At 43.5% G+C, this 14,847-nt stretch overlaps 2 protein-coding genes across 4 annotated transcripts in view; both read left to right on the plus strand.

The window, feature by feature from the left end:
* Nucleotides 1–6,108, plus strand: part of afg2a (AFG2 AAA ATPase homolog A) — a 130,262-nt gene extending 124,154 nt beyond the window's left edge. For 2 of the 3 annotated variants that reach the window (XM_014212022.2, XM_014212023.1), the window contains exon 17: nucleotides 5,411–6,108. In XM_014212022.2, the coding sequence (XP_014067497.1) occupies nucleotides 5,411–5,587 (177 nt within the window). In that variant the 3' untranslated portion in view covers nucleotides 5,588–6,108. The remainder of the gene's footprint in view (nucleotides 1–5,410) is intronic. The other variant, XM_014212024.2, reaches the window with a different exon arrangement.
* A 4,421-nt stretch (nucleotides 6,109–10,529) lies between these two features.
* LOC106611626 (protein sprouty homolog 1) lies at nucleotides 10,530–14,637 on the plus strand. The gene is made up of 2 exons (XM_014212027.2): nucleotides 10,530–11,082; nucleotides 12,737–14,637. The coding sequence occupies exon 2, from the start codon at nucleotides 12,792–12,794 to the stop codon at nucleotides 13,839–13,841; it is 1,050 nt and encodes a 349-aa protein (XP_014067502.1). The 5' UTR covers nucleotides 10,530–11,082; nucleotides 12,737–12,791; the 3' UTR covers nucleotides 13,842–14,637.
* The last annotated feature ends 210 nt before the right edge of the window (nucleotides 14,638–14,847 follow it).

Here is a 14,847-nt window from a genome sequence, read left to right on the forward strand (position 1 = left end):
TGAGAAATGTAGGGTATGTAAACATATAAAGTGGCATTGATTAAAGTGACTAGTGATACATTTATTACATCCAATTTTTAATTATTAAAGTGGCTAGAGATTTGAGTCAGTATGTTGGCAGCAGCCACTCATTGTTAGGGATGGCTGTTTAACAGTCTGATGGCCTTGAGATAGAAGCTGTTTTTCAGTCTCTCGGTCCCAGCTTTGATGCACCTGTACTGACCTCGCCTTCTGGATGATAGCAGGGTGAACAGGCAGTGGCTTGGGTGGATGTTGTCCTTGATTATCTTTTTGGCCTTCCTGTGACATCGGGTGGTGTAGGTGTCCTGGAGGGCAGGTAGTTTGCCCCCGGTGATGCGTTGTGCAGACCTCACTACCCTCCGGAGAGCCAGAGGTTGTGGGCAGAGCAGTTGCCGTACCAGGCGGTGATACAGCCCGACAGGATGCTCTCGATTGTGCATCTGTAAAAGTTTGTGAGTGTTTTTGGTGACAAGCCACATTTCTTCAGCCTCCTGAGGTTGAAGAGGCGCTGTTGCGCCTTCTTTACCACGCTGTCTGTGTGGGTGGCCCATTTCAGTTTGTCCATGATGTGTACGCAGAGGGACTTAACTTTCCACCTTCTCCACTACTGTCCCGTCGATGTGGATAGGGGGGTGCTCCCTCTGCTGTTTCCTGAAGTCCACGATCATCTCCTTTGCTTTGTTGATGTTGAGTGTGAGGTTATTTTCCTGACACCACACTCCGAGGGCCCTCACCTCCTCCCTGTAGGCCGTCTTGTCGTTGTTCGTAATCAAGCCTACCACTGTAGTGTCGTCTGCAAACTTGATGATTGAGTTGGAGGTGTGCATGGCCACACAGTCATGGGTGAACAGGAAGTACAGGAGAGGGCTGAGAACGCACCCTTGTGGGGCCCCAGTGTTGAGGATCAGCGTGGTGGAGATGTTGTTTCCTACCCTCACCACCTGGGGGCGGCCCGTCAGAAAGTCCAGGACCCAGTTGCACAGGGCGGGTCAAGACCTAGGGTCTTGAGCTTAATGACGAGTTTGGAGGGTACTATGGTGTTAAATGCTGAGCTTTAGTCGATGATCAGCATTCTTACATAGGTATTCCTCTTGTCCAGATGGGTTAGGGCAGTGTGATTGCGATTTCGTCGTCTGTGGACATATTGGGGCGGTAAGCAAATTGGAGTGGGTCTAGGGTGTCAGGTAGGGTGTTTGTGATATGATCCTTGACGAGTCTCTCGAACCACTTAATGATGACGGAAGTGAGTGCTACGGTGCAATGGTCGTTTAGCTCAGTTACCGTAGCTTTCTTGGGAACAGGAACAATGGTGGCCCTCTTGAAGCATATGGGAACAGCTGACTGGGATAGGGATTGATTGAATATGTCCGTAAACAACCCAGCCAGCTGGTCTGCGCATGCTTTAAAGATACGGCTAGGGATGCCGTCTGGGCCGGCAGCCTTTGCGAGGTTTAACACGTTTAAATGTTTTACTCACATTGGCTGCGGTGAAGGAGAGTCTGCAGGTTTTGGTAGCGGGCCATGTCGGTGGCACTGTATTGTCCTCAAAGCGAGCAAAGAAGTTGTTTAGTTTGTCTGGGAGCAAGACATCGGTGTCTGCGACAGGACTGGTTTTCTTTTTGTAGTCCGTGATTGACTGTAGACCTTGCCACATACCTCTCGTGTCTGAGCCGTTGAATTGTGATTCTACTTTGTCTCTATACTGACGCTTAGCTTGTTTGATTGCCTTGCAGAGGGAATAGCTACACTGTTTGTGTTCGGTCATGTTTCCGGTCGCCTTGCCCTGATTAAAAGCAGTGGTTTACGCTTTCAGTTTTGCGCGAATGCTGCCATCAATCCACAGTTTCTGGTTGGGGAAGGTTTTAATTGTCGCCGTGGGTACAACATCACCGATGCACTTGCTAATAAACTCGCTCACCGAATCAGAGTATACATCAATGTTGTTGTCTGAGGCTATCCGGAACATATCCCAGTCCACGTGATCGAAGCAATCTTGAAGCTTGGAGTCAGATTGGTCGGACCAGCGTTGAACAGACCTGAGCACGGGCGTTTCCTGTTTTAGTTTCTGTTTATAGGCTGGGAGCAACAAAATGGAGTCGTGGTCAGATTTACCGAAAGGAGGGCGAGGGAGGGCTTTGTATGCGTCGCGGAAGTTAGAGTAACAATGATTCAGAATTTTTCCAGCCCGGGTCGTGCATTCGATATGCTGATAAAATTTAGGGAGCCTTGTTTTCAGATTAGCCTTGTTAAAATCCCCAGCTACAGTAAATACAGCCTCAGGATATGTGGTTTCCAGTTTACATAGAGTCCAATGAACTTCTTTCAGGGCCGTCGAGGTGTCTGCTTGGGGGGGACGTTCACGACTGTGATTATAATCGAAGAGAATTCTCTTTGTAGATAATGAGGTCGGCATTTGATTGTAAGGATTTCTAGGTCAGATGAATAAAAGGACTTGAGTTCCTGTATGTTGTTATGATCACACCATGACTCGTTAATCATAAGGCATACATCCCCCCCTTCTTCTTACCAGAGAGATGTTTGTTTCTGTCGGCGCGATGCGTGAAGAAACCAGGTGGCTGTACCGATTCTGATAACATATCCCGAGTGAGCCATGTTTCCGGGAAATAGAGAATGTTACAATCTCTGATGTCTCTCTGGAAGGCAACCCTTGCTCGGATTTCGTCTACCTTGTTGTCAAGAGACTGGACATTGGCTAGTAGTATACTCGGTAGTTGTGGGCGATGTGCCCGTCTACGGAGCCTGACCAGAATACCGCTCTGTCTGCCCCTTCTGTGCCGCCGTTGTTTTGGGTCGCCTGCTGCGATCCGATCCATTGTCCTGGGTGGTGGACCAAACAGATGATCCACTTCGGGAAAGTTGTATTCCTGGTCGTAATGTTGGTAAGTTGACGTTGCTCTTATATCCAATAGTTCCTCCCGGCTGTATGTAATAAGACTTAAGATTTCTCGGGGTACCAGTGTAAGAAATAATACATTAAAAAACAAAATACTGCATAGTTTCCTAAGAACGCAACGCTGTCGGTGCCAGATGTCATGTCACCTGTGTATAATACTTGGAAGTACTAGCTACTCTTAACATTTTGGTTAATTATGTTAAACTTCTCAGGAGATATTTAAATGTACCTCTATATGCGACATAGGACTTGGCTTCTCTTTAGTTGAACTAGCAAAAACAGGCAAACAGTGCGCACACAGATCTTTAGTGAGTCGTCGGAGAAGTGGATACTGATGGGTTATTATCATACCTGAGCGAATATGTGACCCTGGTGGATGCTGGTACCACAACTAATCTGTCAAAGTAGAAGTACTCTTACAGTACTCACTCTTACACAGACACACACATTTTTTACATTATATTTTAGTCATTTAGCGGACACTCTTATCCAGTGCTTTGTTCAAGGGCACATCAACATATTTTTCACTTAGTCGGTTCTGAGATTCGAACCAGCGACCTGGCCCAATATACACACAGGAAAAGTGGCTAAAGAGATTCTCCGGTACTTTTGTATACTTTTTAGCCGGTAGTTCTGAAAGTTGCGCTCACGAGCCAAAAGTGGTCCCCGAATATTGTCTACCACTTCAAAATTATGCAGATATATGCACCACATCATTGCGCTCTCTCTCTCTCACTCAAATGGTGAGGCGCTGAAGTTCAATGGCTAGAACTCAAATTGCTAGGGGGCTGGCCCACATGAGGGAAAATGGTGCAGCACATCTTCCCAAAATGTTTGGGGGGATTTCTTGGCTAATTGAGGTAAGACAGTAATTATACGCATAGATTATGCATGTATGAACTACACATTGATACATTCAGTCCAAAGCGGGAGGTTTAAAAAATGAGTAGCAGTCACCAAAGTTCTGAAGCATGTCTTTATGGAGCTATTTTGCTACGAATTCACTTTAGCTACAATATAAATAAATAAATATTCTCGTCGGCTGCTGCAACCCTCCTCCATTGTTGTTTTTCTGATCTAAGATCAGTTTTGTGGTTTTCTCCATAATGGTTAAGATTAGGAACTGAGATCTGTACCTTTCACCGACTTCTACCCGGCAATGTCTGTCAATGTCAACAGTCTGCCATCTTGTTGCCAGCCTCTGTCCCATGGATGAGCTCAAGGGGAACCACAAATTTTATTTTCTCTTCGCCCTTCCCATTGCAATAAGGGGGTTATTCCTTTTAGGAAGATTTTTTTTCGCCTCTTTAAGTTCTTTGAATCCTTAATTGTAGGGTACCCATTTTGTGCTGTCCCCTTCTTGGAATGGGGAAAATATGCCAAGGGAATTTGTGAGGTCACCTTCCAAATTGTTCAGTTTCCTCCGCTTGAAATAGATTGAATACATTCGCAGCCCTTGCAGGTGTAATTATGCCCTCAACGTTTCAGTTCTGCTGTTCTGGGCCATCCGGATTTACCCCCCATGTCCTTATAATCATATTAATTATGATCTAAAAGGCAGAACTGACCCTAGATCATCCCGCATACACTGAGGGGCTTTATCAATATGGATCCAGATGGTTTGTGGAGGAATTGGGACGGGTATATCCGGTCCTGTAGGGCCAATGTGCACACAGGCTTTTCTTCCAGCCCAGCACTAACTCGCCTCCAGTGAGATTTCCGTATATAGGTCTTGTTTTCCAAACACATTGAGCCCTTTATGGTTTGCCCTGGCGTGGAGGGAGGTGGCGGTGTCAGCAGACCCCCCCACCTCCCACACCTGTTTCATAATTAACGGTGATAAGACTAAACATAATGAATTGCCCTCATAAGTCAAATGTTATTTATTGCAATAAAATGTGCAATCTGAATTCATACAAAATTATGTTATGTGTGTGTTCTGCATATCAGTTACTTTTTTTCTAGGTGTGTGTGTGTGTGTGTGTGTGTGTGTGTGTGTGTGTGTGTGTGTGTGTGTAACCCTGTAATAACCGTAGGCTAAGCATAAAAAGTTTGTAGCTATTGTGTAATATTACACATGGCTTAATACAAACTGTTACAAATGTGTAAATTCAACTATTAGATCACAACCTAAATTCAAATTTTATTCCAATGGTCATGATTTGGTCAACCTCGTTTTGTAGAGATTCATTATTGACCTGCTCACCACAGCCTAGGGCGGTGTTTCCCAACTCCAGTCCTCAAGTATCCCCAACAGTACTCATTTTTATTGTAGCCCTGGACAAGCACACCTGATTCAGCCCTAAATGAGTTGAATGTAGTATGTTTGTCCCGGCTACAACAAAAATGTGTGCTGTTGGGGTTACTCGAGGACTGGCGGTGGGAAACACTGGCCTAGTGGCTGTGGATGCTAGCATGATTTTAAGTAGTCGTGATCTGGCCGTCTGACAGCCCTGTATCTGTTTCCTGTCGCAGATAACGGCAGTATGCAGAGAGGCTGCCCTGCTGGCCCTGCAAGAGGACATCAAAGCACAGCTCATCATGGGGAGACACTTTGAAAGCGCCCTGAACACCGTGAAGCCTAGAGTTCCAGACGCTCTCATCCAGTCGTATATCAACTATCAACAGCAACGCGGCCTGCGCTTCTTCTGACATCGGCGTGGAAAAATTCCAAACCTGCGAGAGGAGTCTTTGCTAGAATAAGCAGTAGGCCTACAGGACCGACTGCATATGGTTACTGTAAATGCAGTTATCCACTGAAATCGCAAGGGTTTCCAAATGGACATTACATCACTGAATAGGCTGCAGCATTTCCCAAACTCGGTGCTGGGGACCCCAAGGGTTGCACATTTAGTTCTTGTTCCATAGCACTACACAGCTGATTCAACTCATCATCAAGCTTTGATTATTTGATTCAGCTGTGTAGTGCTAGGGCAAAAACCAATATGTGCGCCCTTGGGGTCCCCGGGACCGAGTTTGGGAAACACTGGATTAGGGGTAAACAATAGGCGAGAATAGCCCATGTGATTAAACCATTATGCTACTTTGTAATGTGCTCATTTATTCTTGGTCACCAAAAATAACCAGAATTGTCTACAAAATAGTTATTTACAAACCTGTGCTCCCTGAAATGCAATATTAGGCTACAATGTAATAAATTAATTGTTTCTCTATATGCTTGTTAATGCTTTTTATTATGTTATCCTCATAAGACAAATTGAATATATTAGGCATGGTTACACACACAAAAAGATTGCAGAAAAATAACCAACATTTATACATTTTTCAAAGGCTCTTCCTTGGGCAATTTTCAAAGCAAAAGTTATGAAACTATAAAACTCAACACTTAGGGAAAGATTGGAATTTACTGGGGGGGCTGGTCTAAATCAAGGTGTCATAAAAAAAACATGCCCCTTCCCCCCCTCCACAAAGTTACAAATATTTTCACATGACCCTCCAATTTATATTACAGTAGAAGGGGACACCCTCACAGCTCATAGAATTAACTCAATATTGTTAACGACCGCAAATAACAAATGTAGCAATCCTGTGTTTATAAACGTGGATATGGACTTTGCCACTTCAGCATGCTTTTGTTTCACAGTTGATGCCACGCAAGGCTACGGGCCAGAAGGTTGAGGGTTCGCCGACCACCACAGATGAGCTCACTCTCCCTGCTGCCTGTTTCATTACTTCACGATCAGAGCTGGCTGCAGACAATGATCAGCTAGGGGGAAATCAGATTTTCAACATTCATATTTATAATTATATAAAATAATATATTTTTCACCAACAGGTTTCTGTGCCAATGCAACACAACCAATAAACAAAGTATACCGACTACGGGCACTTCAATATCATGGTTTGCGTTTTCATCACCACAATAAATAGACTCTCCATCTCAACAAACAGAAAATACATCCGTCCCTACCTTGTAGACTTACCCAGTATTGAAGGCTTGGCTTGACAATCTCCGAATGTCATTGAACTTTTTGGTGTTTTGTAACAGATGTCTCTTTCCATTCATCAATTGGCCGCTGCACAGTTTGGATTGGTTGATGGATTTTATTTGTCAGTAAAAAAATACATGTATACACAAATATTTTTAAAAGTGACAGGGATTGCACAATAAAGGCGGGGACGTATTTCCATTGTGGTCCTTATTTATTTATTTACATACATATACAACTACATAGATACAGACACATTACAGAGATAGAGACTTAAAAATTATCAAACTCCAGATGAGTATGAAGGGGGAGTTTAAGTACAATTCGTACAAGCTTGTTTGGCTGGTAGCTTATTCTTTTGATGTTTGGGGCTGCTGGTGAACCATGATGTGCAGGCATGATCAAAGTAACACTGGACTAGCACACTTGCCAGAGTCTTTATGGTGCCTATAGCTAGATTCCTGTACAATTGGTGACAGATTTTCATGTGAGTATTCTAAAATCTTCATAAAAACAATATGCCATTTCAGAGTTTCCTTTACGAAAATTTGGAGCCGGACAACATGACAGGGAGGATTTTAATCATTGAGAAATGTAATGGACATGTCCTTAAAAACAGCCTATAACAAATTCCAAAAACACTATTCCTTGTGTTTTGATGTGTAGCATATAAAGAACTTTATAGCCAACATGTTTATTTTATTTTTTTATTTTTTTTGGGGGGGGGGGGTTAGGCTACTTTAATAATTGTCCACCTCATAGTTCAGCTGTCAGAGATTTGAGCACTAAATGTATCACGGCATTGCATGCATTATTTACAGTTGAAGTCGGAAGTTTACGTACACTTAGGTTGGAGTCATTAAAACTCATTTTTCAACCACTCCATAAATTTCTTGTTAATAAACTATAGTTTTGGCAAGTTGGTTAGGACATCTACTTTGTGCTTGACACAACTCATTTTCCCAAGAATTGTTTACAGATTATTTCACTTATAATTCACTGTATCACAATTCCAGTCGGTCAGAAGTTTACATACACTAAGTTGACTGTGCCTTTAAACAGCTTGTAAAATTCCAGAAAATGATGTCATGGCTTTAGAAGCTTCTGATAGGCTAATTGACATCATTTGAGTCAATTGGAGGTGTACCTGTGGATGTATTTCAAGGCCTACCTTCAAACTCAGTGCCTCTTTGCTTGATATCATGGGAAATACAAAATAAATCAGCCAAGACCTCGGAACAAAAATTGTCGACCTCAAGTCTGGTTCATCCTTGGGAGCAATTTCCAAACGCCTGAAGGTACCACGTTCATCTGTACAAACAATAGTACGCAAGTATAAACACCATGGGACCACACAGCTGTCATACCGCTCAGGAAGGAGATGTGTTCTGTCTCCTAGAGATGAACGTACTTTGGTGCGAAAAGTGCAAATCAATCCCAGAACAACAGCAAAGGACCTTGTGAAGATGCTGGAGGAAACAGGTACAAAAGTATCTATATCCACAGTAAAACGAGTCCTATATCGACATAACCTGAAAGCAAGGAAGAAGCCACAGCTCCAAAACCACCATAGAAAAGCCAGACTACAGTTTGCAACTGCACATGGGGACAAAGATCGTACTTTTTGGAGAAATGTCCTCTGGTCTGATGAAACAAAAATAGAACTGTTTGGCCATAATGACCATCGTTATGTTTGGAGGAAAAAGGGGGATGCTTGCAAGCTGAAGAACACCATTCCAACCGTGAAGCACGGGGGTGGCAGCATCATGTTGTGGGGGTGCTTTGCTGCAGGAGGGGCTGGTGCATTTCACAAAATAGATGGCATCATGAGGGATCAAAATTATGTGGAAATATTGACGCAACATCTCAAGACATCAGTCAGGAAGTTAAAGCTTGGTCGCAAATGGGTCTTCCAAATGGAAAATGACCCCAAGCATACTTCCAAAGTTGTGGCAAAATGGCTTAAGGACAACGAAGTCAAGGTATTGGAGTGGCCACCACAAAGCCCTGACCTCAATCCCATAGAATAGTTTTGGGCAGAACTGAAAAAGCATGTGTGAGCAAGGAGGCCTACAAACCTGACTCAGTTACACCAGCTCTGTCAGGAGGAATGGGCCAAAATTCACCCACTTATTGTGGGAAGTTTGTGGAAGTCTACTCAAAATGTTTGACCCAAGTTAAACAATTTAAAGGCAATGCTACCAAATACTAATTGAGTGTATGTAAACTTCTGACCCACTGGGAATGTGATGAAAGAAATAAAAGCTAAAATAAATAATTCTCTCTACTATTATTCTGACATTTCACATTATTAAAATGAAGTGGTGATCCTAACTGACCTAAAACAGGGATGTTTTACTTGGATTAAATGTCAGGAATTGTGAAAAACTGAGTTTAAATGTATTTGGCTAAGGTGTATGTAAACTTCCGACTTCAACTGTATGCCAGGTGGCTACTGCTTCTGCTATACAGATATAGACAACAGACAGGAGGGTAATTCGTTAATTTTCTATTAACACACAAACCTCCCCAGCCCTCCCCCATTACATTTCGATCTGCCCCTTTGATTATTGCATTGGGTGGAAAGTTTGAAGTAAACGTTTGCATACAACTTTAATAATGTGCTTTACATTTGGTTTGTATTTGCGTATTGGATATACCCAGGGGGAGAAAAGGAAGCACGGATGGTATATTAATCATTGCATCCATGGAAAATCTGTTAATTACTGTAATCCTAAAATTCCCAACCGCTCTCCGCACTTCCGACCACTATGAAGAGGTTCCCATCTGTCGTTTGCGGATCCAGCAGGAGTTGCTTTATCATCAAGCATCCTCAAGCTTTTTTATATAGCCTATCCAGCCCAAACATCCGAGACATAGGCCTACAGATGCATTTATCAGTCCGTTAATGTAGAAGCATTGTGGAATTTTCTGACCCGAGATGGTATTGAGGTCATTCATCTATTGATTTTTCCATTTGAAGAGGATAAATTGACTTTGTATTGAACTTCCTTTTCTCATGGATCCGGATGTAGCGCATCCGCGACACCAATCAAACCAGACAGTCAAGAACAGAGGGGGGGATGCGGCGGGTGGGGGAATCTTTCCCTTCGCTTGCGGGGTGCCTTTTTCTTAAGGTGGCTCCGAAGTTATGTTTAGGCCCACTGTTTCACTGGAGTTATAACGCAACGGAGTAATGAAGGGGTTGTCATTTCCTTTTCTATATATCCAATTTTATTATGGTATTTTAGATTTAGGTCTTAGGCCAACAGTATTCCAGTAGGTCGTCATTGTAAATAATAATTTGTTCTTAACTGACTTGCCTAGTTAAATAAAGGATAAAAAAAATTGTTTAAATACATTCTAAAATGATTTTCTGTCTTGAGTTTGATTTCTAACTATGCTATGCGTAATTGGAATGGTGAGACACCGTGGAATTAAATAAAACAACGTTATAAAAATGGATACTTCTGCTGCCACTGTTCCATAGTTTGTAAGCACAAGAACAAAATTCGCTTTCTCTGCTATTTCAAACAAGATCCACCTTAACTGCTGCACACATCTCTATCGCCCGGCCTTCCACATCTGCCCAATGAATTAAGAGCGGATGCGATGTATCCTTTTTCAGTGGAGTGAATGGCCAATGGGAGTTGGCTTGTCGAGCAAACACTGAGCTCTACGTTCTCATTCATTCAGAGTTAGACAGGCATGCAGTGTTGAAGAGAGCACGTCCTCGATTAGCGCTTGCTTTTGAGCATTCAGCATAACAAAAACCTTATTTTACTACACTTTACTCATTAGAATTCGGAGACGGAAGCCATTGGATATATAATTATTTGTTTTCATATTGTAAATTAATTAAAATGTGTTTTTTTTAAAGAATCCTAAAGAAGATTCTTCCTGCAATTGTTACTCGGCTTATGGACTAAACTGGGTTGTCTAAGTAGATCGGCTTCAAGTGCGCAACCTTTATTGGGTGCATCAAGAAGCGTGGATTTACAATTTCTGGAACACAGTGTGTAATGCACCAGATTTTAAGAAGGAATAACGAAAGAAGATAAGCTACAACATCGTATTTGGATTTAACGCAATCGTTACGAATGTTAAGAGCTAATTAAAATACGCTTGGACAATTGACTTGGATGGAGTTTTGGTATATTGGTTGATGGAATCGACGTTATGGATGGTTGCAGATGGGTGCGTATCTCCCCCTCAATGCGTGAAACACATTTGAAATGTCGGGGTTGGTCAGGGGTTCTTTGTTGCTTAAATGTAAACTGGATACGTCAAACCTTCTGATGCAAGTAGGCTATGCGCAGTGTTCAGAACTCCGGCTTTGGGAACATTGTTGCCACTGTAGTTGCATGGAATGGAATAGGTTTGTGTCGATAGGTGTCCTTGGGAACACTCATCCGGTGCTTGAATCTGTAGAGTTGGCTTAACATTCTTCACACGCGTGTGTCTATTTAACACAGGTCATTCGACTTTCGAAAGGAATCAAAAACGGTCATAGTAGGGTTGTCAGAGTAGAGGATCTCACGCGCAAGCACCCCTCCCCCACGACAGCCTAGTTGTTTTCATTCATAAGGTTTCCCCCCCTTATTTCGATTCATCTCTATCACATGGGCGGTTGCTCGGTCAACTAAACTCGATGGCATAGACATGTTTGTGGTATGATATGGCTAAAAACGGCGTATTTATGTCCCTTTTTTAAAAATAATAATAATAATTATGCTACCTATCCAAATAATGGCTAAACCTAGTTATTGTGCTCCGCGCGAGCTACTGTGGATTTTCATGAAGCAGTGTCAATAAATTAGAGCCCTGATTTATAAGCAAGCTGTCTTCATGTAGAGAATTCCTTTCTGTAAATTGTATCGGTTTTTAAACTTGCCTGCGTCATGCTGATTACACCTTGCCAGTATGTGTTTACTGATCAGTTCCATTTGCACTCCTGTTTCGACGGATACGCGTTCATAGCTAGGCCTGATACCTCGGCTAATTCCAGAAGATGTTCATATCCAATAGGCCTACGAGTAACGGTATTAGGTTTAATTCGATTGTAAAATGTGCTTTTGAAGTTCTTGGGGCACAATAACTTAAACATTTGCTTGAAATTACATGGACATAAAGTCGACACTGATATTGTGGCATTTTGTCGTGACCCCAGTTTTTTTTAAGTTTTTTTTTTACCCTATTGTCTTTACATTTCCTTCAAACCGTCTTCCGTTTAGTAATAGAATAATAAGTGAGGCAGCTAATTTTGTCCTCTTGGATCGTGGCCTCGTTCCGTCGCCGTGGCGCTTTATAATGTTAACTAGTCATACATATGTAAATTAGACCGGGAAGTATTTGTTTGGATGTGTGCTTATTGAGGACGCTTCAAAACGAGTTAATAGTATACTTTTCCACGGCTTGCTTCGCCCAGAGCATTAAAATGTGTCATTGTAAAGGGGATGTTGATAAAATAAAATAGTTGGGCTAAGTGAACATGTTCTTAACATTGTTGAAGGTAGTCCTGCTGAAGTGTAAAAAATTATATATATTTTTAAAAGCACTAAACAGCCTAAACCACAAAATAACATACAATAATAATCGCCTCAATAGACTGCTCTTATCCTGTATTATAACAGATGATCATTGCTGAAAACTATTTGAATTGTATGGAGACCATCCAGGGATCTGTTGATGGTTGTACTTTGTCAGCTCTTTAGCCTTTCCCATCATGAGTTGAATCTAAAATGCCATGGGAACAATATTCAAAACCTTCACCCTAGTTCACATTTACAAAACGGCATCGTTATCTTTACTGATGGCCCTTCTCTGTGTCTCACTTGCCGCCCCCTTGCAGGTTTTCTGATGCATGCCAAGTCCACGGTGAATGTCGGAAGTGGTGATCACCCCAGATGGCGCTCCAAAGTCAACATGGCCCTGGCGGTTCATTAGTGGTGATCCAGCAGCCTTCCCTGGAGGGCCGGCAGAGGTCGGATTACGAGCGGGAGCTCCATCATGCCGCCATCCTCTCCCTGGACCAAATCAAGGCCATTCGCTCCAGCAACGAGTACACAGAGGGGCCGTCGGTGGTCCGGAGGCCCCCTGCGCCCCGCATGGCACCCAGGCCCGACAAGCAGCAGGAGAGGACTCACGAGGTGATCCTCGTCAATGTGAACAACAACTATGAGCACCGGCCGGTAGGGCATGGCCACCACGGTGCGGTGGTGGTAGTAGCCGGTGGGCAGCAGTGTAGCACCAGGGCCCCGGGCCTTAATCGCTCCACCAGTACGGGCAGCGCGGCCAGCTCCGGGAGCAACAGCAGTGCATCCTCTGAGCAGGGACTCCTGGCCCGCTCGCCTCCCTCTAGACCGGGGATGGTGGCCCTCCACCAGCACCACCACAGAGCCGAGAGGACTCAGCCTGTTCGGGCTCAGCCCAAGGCGCTGCTAGCCCCCCAGCATGGCTCTCACCCTCCGCCACCACTGGAGGCACCGCTCAAGCCCTCAGGGAAAGGGGACGTGGCGTCTGGCCACCAGTTCATCTGCGAGCGCTGCGGCAAGTGCAAGTGCGGGGACTGCACAACCCCAAGGACCCTGCCCTCGTGCCTGGCCTGCAACGGCCAGTGCTTGTGCTCGGCGGAGAGCGCCCTGGAGCATGGCACATGCATGTGCCTGGTCAAGGGCATCTTCTACCACTGTTCCAACGACGACGAGGGAGACTCGTGCGCCGACCACCCCTGCTCGCTGTCTCGCTCCCACTGCTGCTCACGCTTCCTCTGCATGGGATTACTGTCGGTACTGTTCCCCTGTTTGCTGTGCTACCCGCCCGTCAAGGGGTGCCTGAAGGCGTGCCAGGGCTGCTACGACCAAGTCAACAGGCCCGGCTGCCGCTGCAAGAACTCCAACACTGTCTATTGCAAAATGGAGAGCTGGTCCCCACAGGCCCTGGAAAAGCCTTCCTGATCCCGTGTGTGTAGGAAGAGGGGCAGTCGATCCCCGTGCGGTTCTGACGATGATAATAATATTCACTATTGATGTTAATCAAACATTTGAAGCACCTCCCATCCGCCTCCTTTTCTCCAACGGGGAATCCTGCTAGGAGTAAAGCACGGAATATGAAAACCACTCAATTATTTTTTATATTTCCTTCCTTTTTTTCTGACAGGACCATGTTTTTACAGACCAGTGTTTGTCTGAACTGTTTCTGTCTCTCTTCAGCTACTCATTAAGAATTTTCTGTTAGCTAGGCAGTTTCCCTGGTGCTTTAAGCTTCAAGTGAGAGCAGCCTCTTACCAAATCTGTGAAGGACTATCTAGCCAGGCAATATGTAGCTGTTACCACGTGTTCATAGCAAACGAGGATTGTTTGAATTCCCAGTTGCTACCACACTAAGACCATGGTTAGCTGGGTTTCTGTGCTCGAGTTGCATTATGGAAAGCACATCTATCTCATAGTATTCTGTTGGATATGTTTGTCTCCCTCCCCCCACTCATCATTCACACACATTCTGTGGCATTCTTCCCTTTTTTTTGTTTTCATTTTGTAAACTGTATGCTCAAATCCATAAGAGGAAATTCTGGCTATTTTTTAAAAGAAAATGTCTGTTAAAACATTTTTTTTGTTGTAAAAATATTTATTATGTGAAGCTCTATTTTATGATATTTATTGCAAAAGACAGTCTTAAATGTACTCATGTCTGAATATAACAAAATATCAATACTTACTGAAAAATTAAAGGGTGGCACAAAAGAAAAAACTATGTTAACTTTAATGCAGAAAATATATTAATAATGAAGAAAAAAATGTTGTCTTGATTATCCTCATTACATTGACCCTTGGGAGTGATTCGCGCTGGTTTGAATGCTTTCAGGGTATTGAGATGTTTCATAAGCAGTGAATGGGTCCAAGTCTGGTTCTTGCATACACCATAGAATACAATTATGAAACTGAGAACAAACTTTGGTTGATG

The sequence above is a fragment of the Salmo salar genome, chromosome ssa09 (assembly GCF_905237065.1).
Source record: "Salmo salar chromosome ssa09, Ssal_v3.1, whole genome shotgun sequence".
Lineage (NCBI taxonomy): Eukaryota > Metazoa > Chordata > Actinopteri > Salmoniformes > Salmonidae > Salmo > Salmo salar.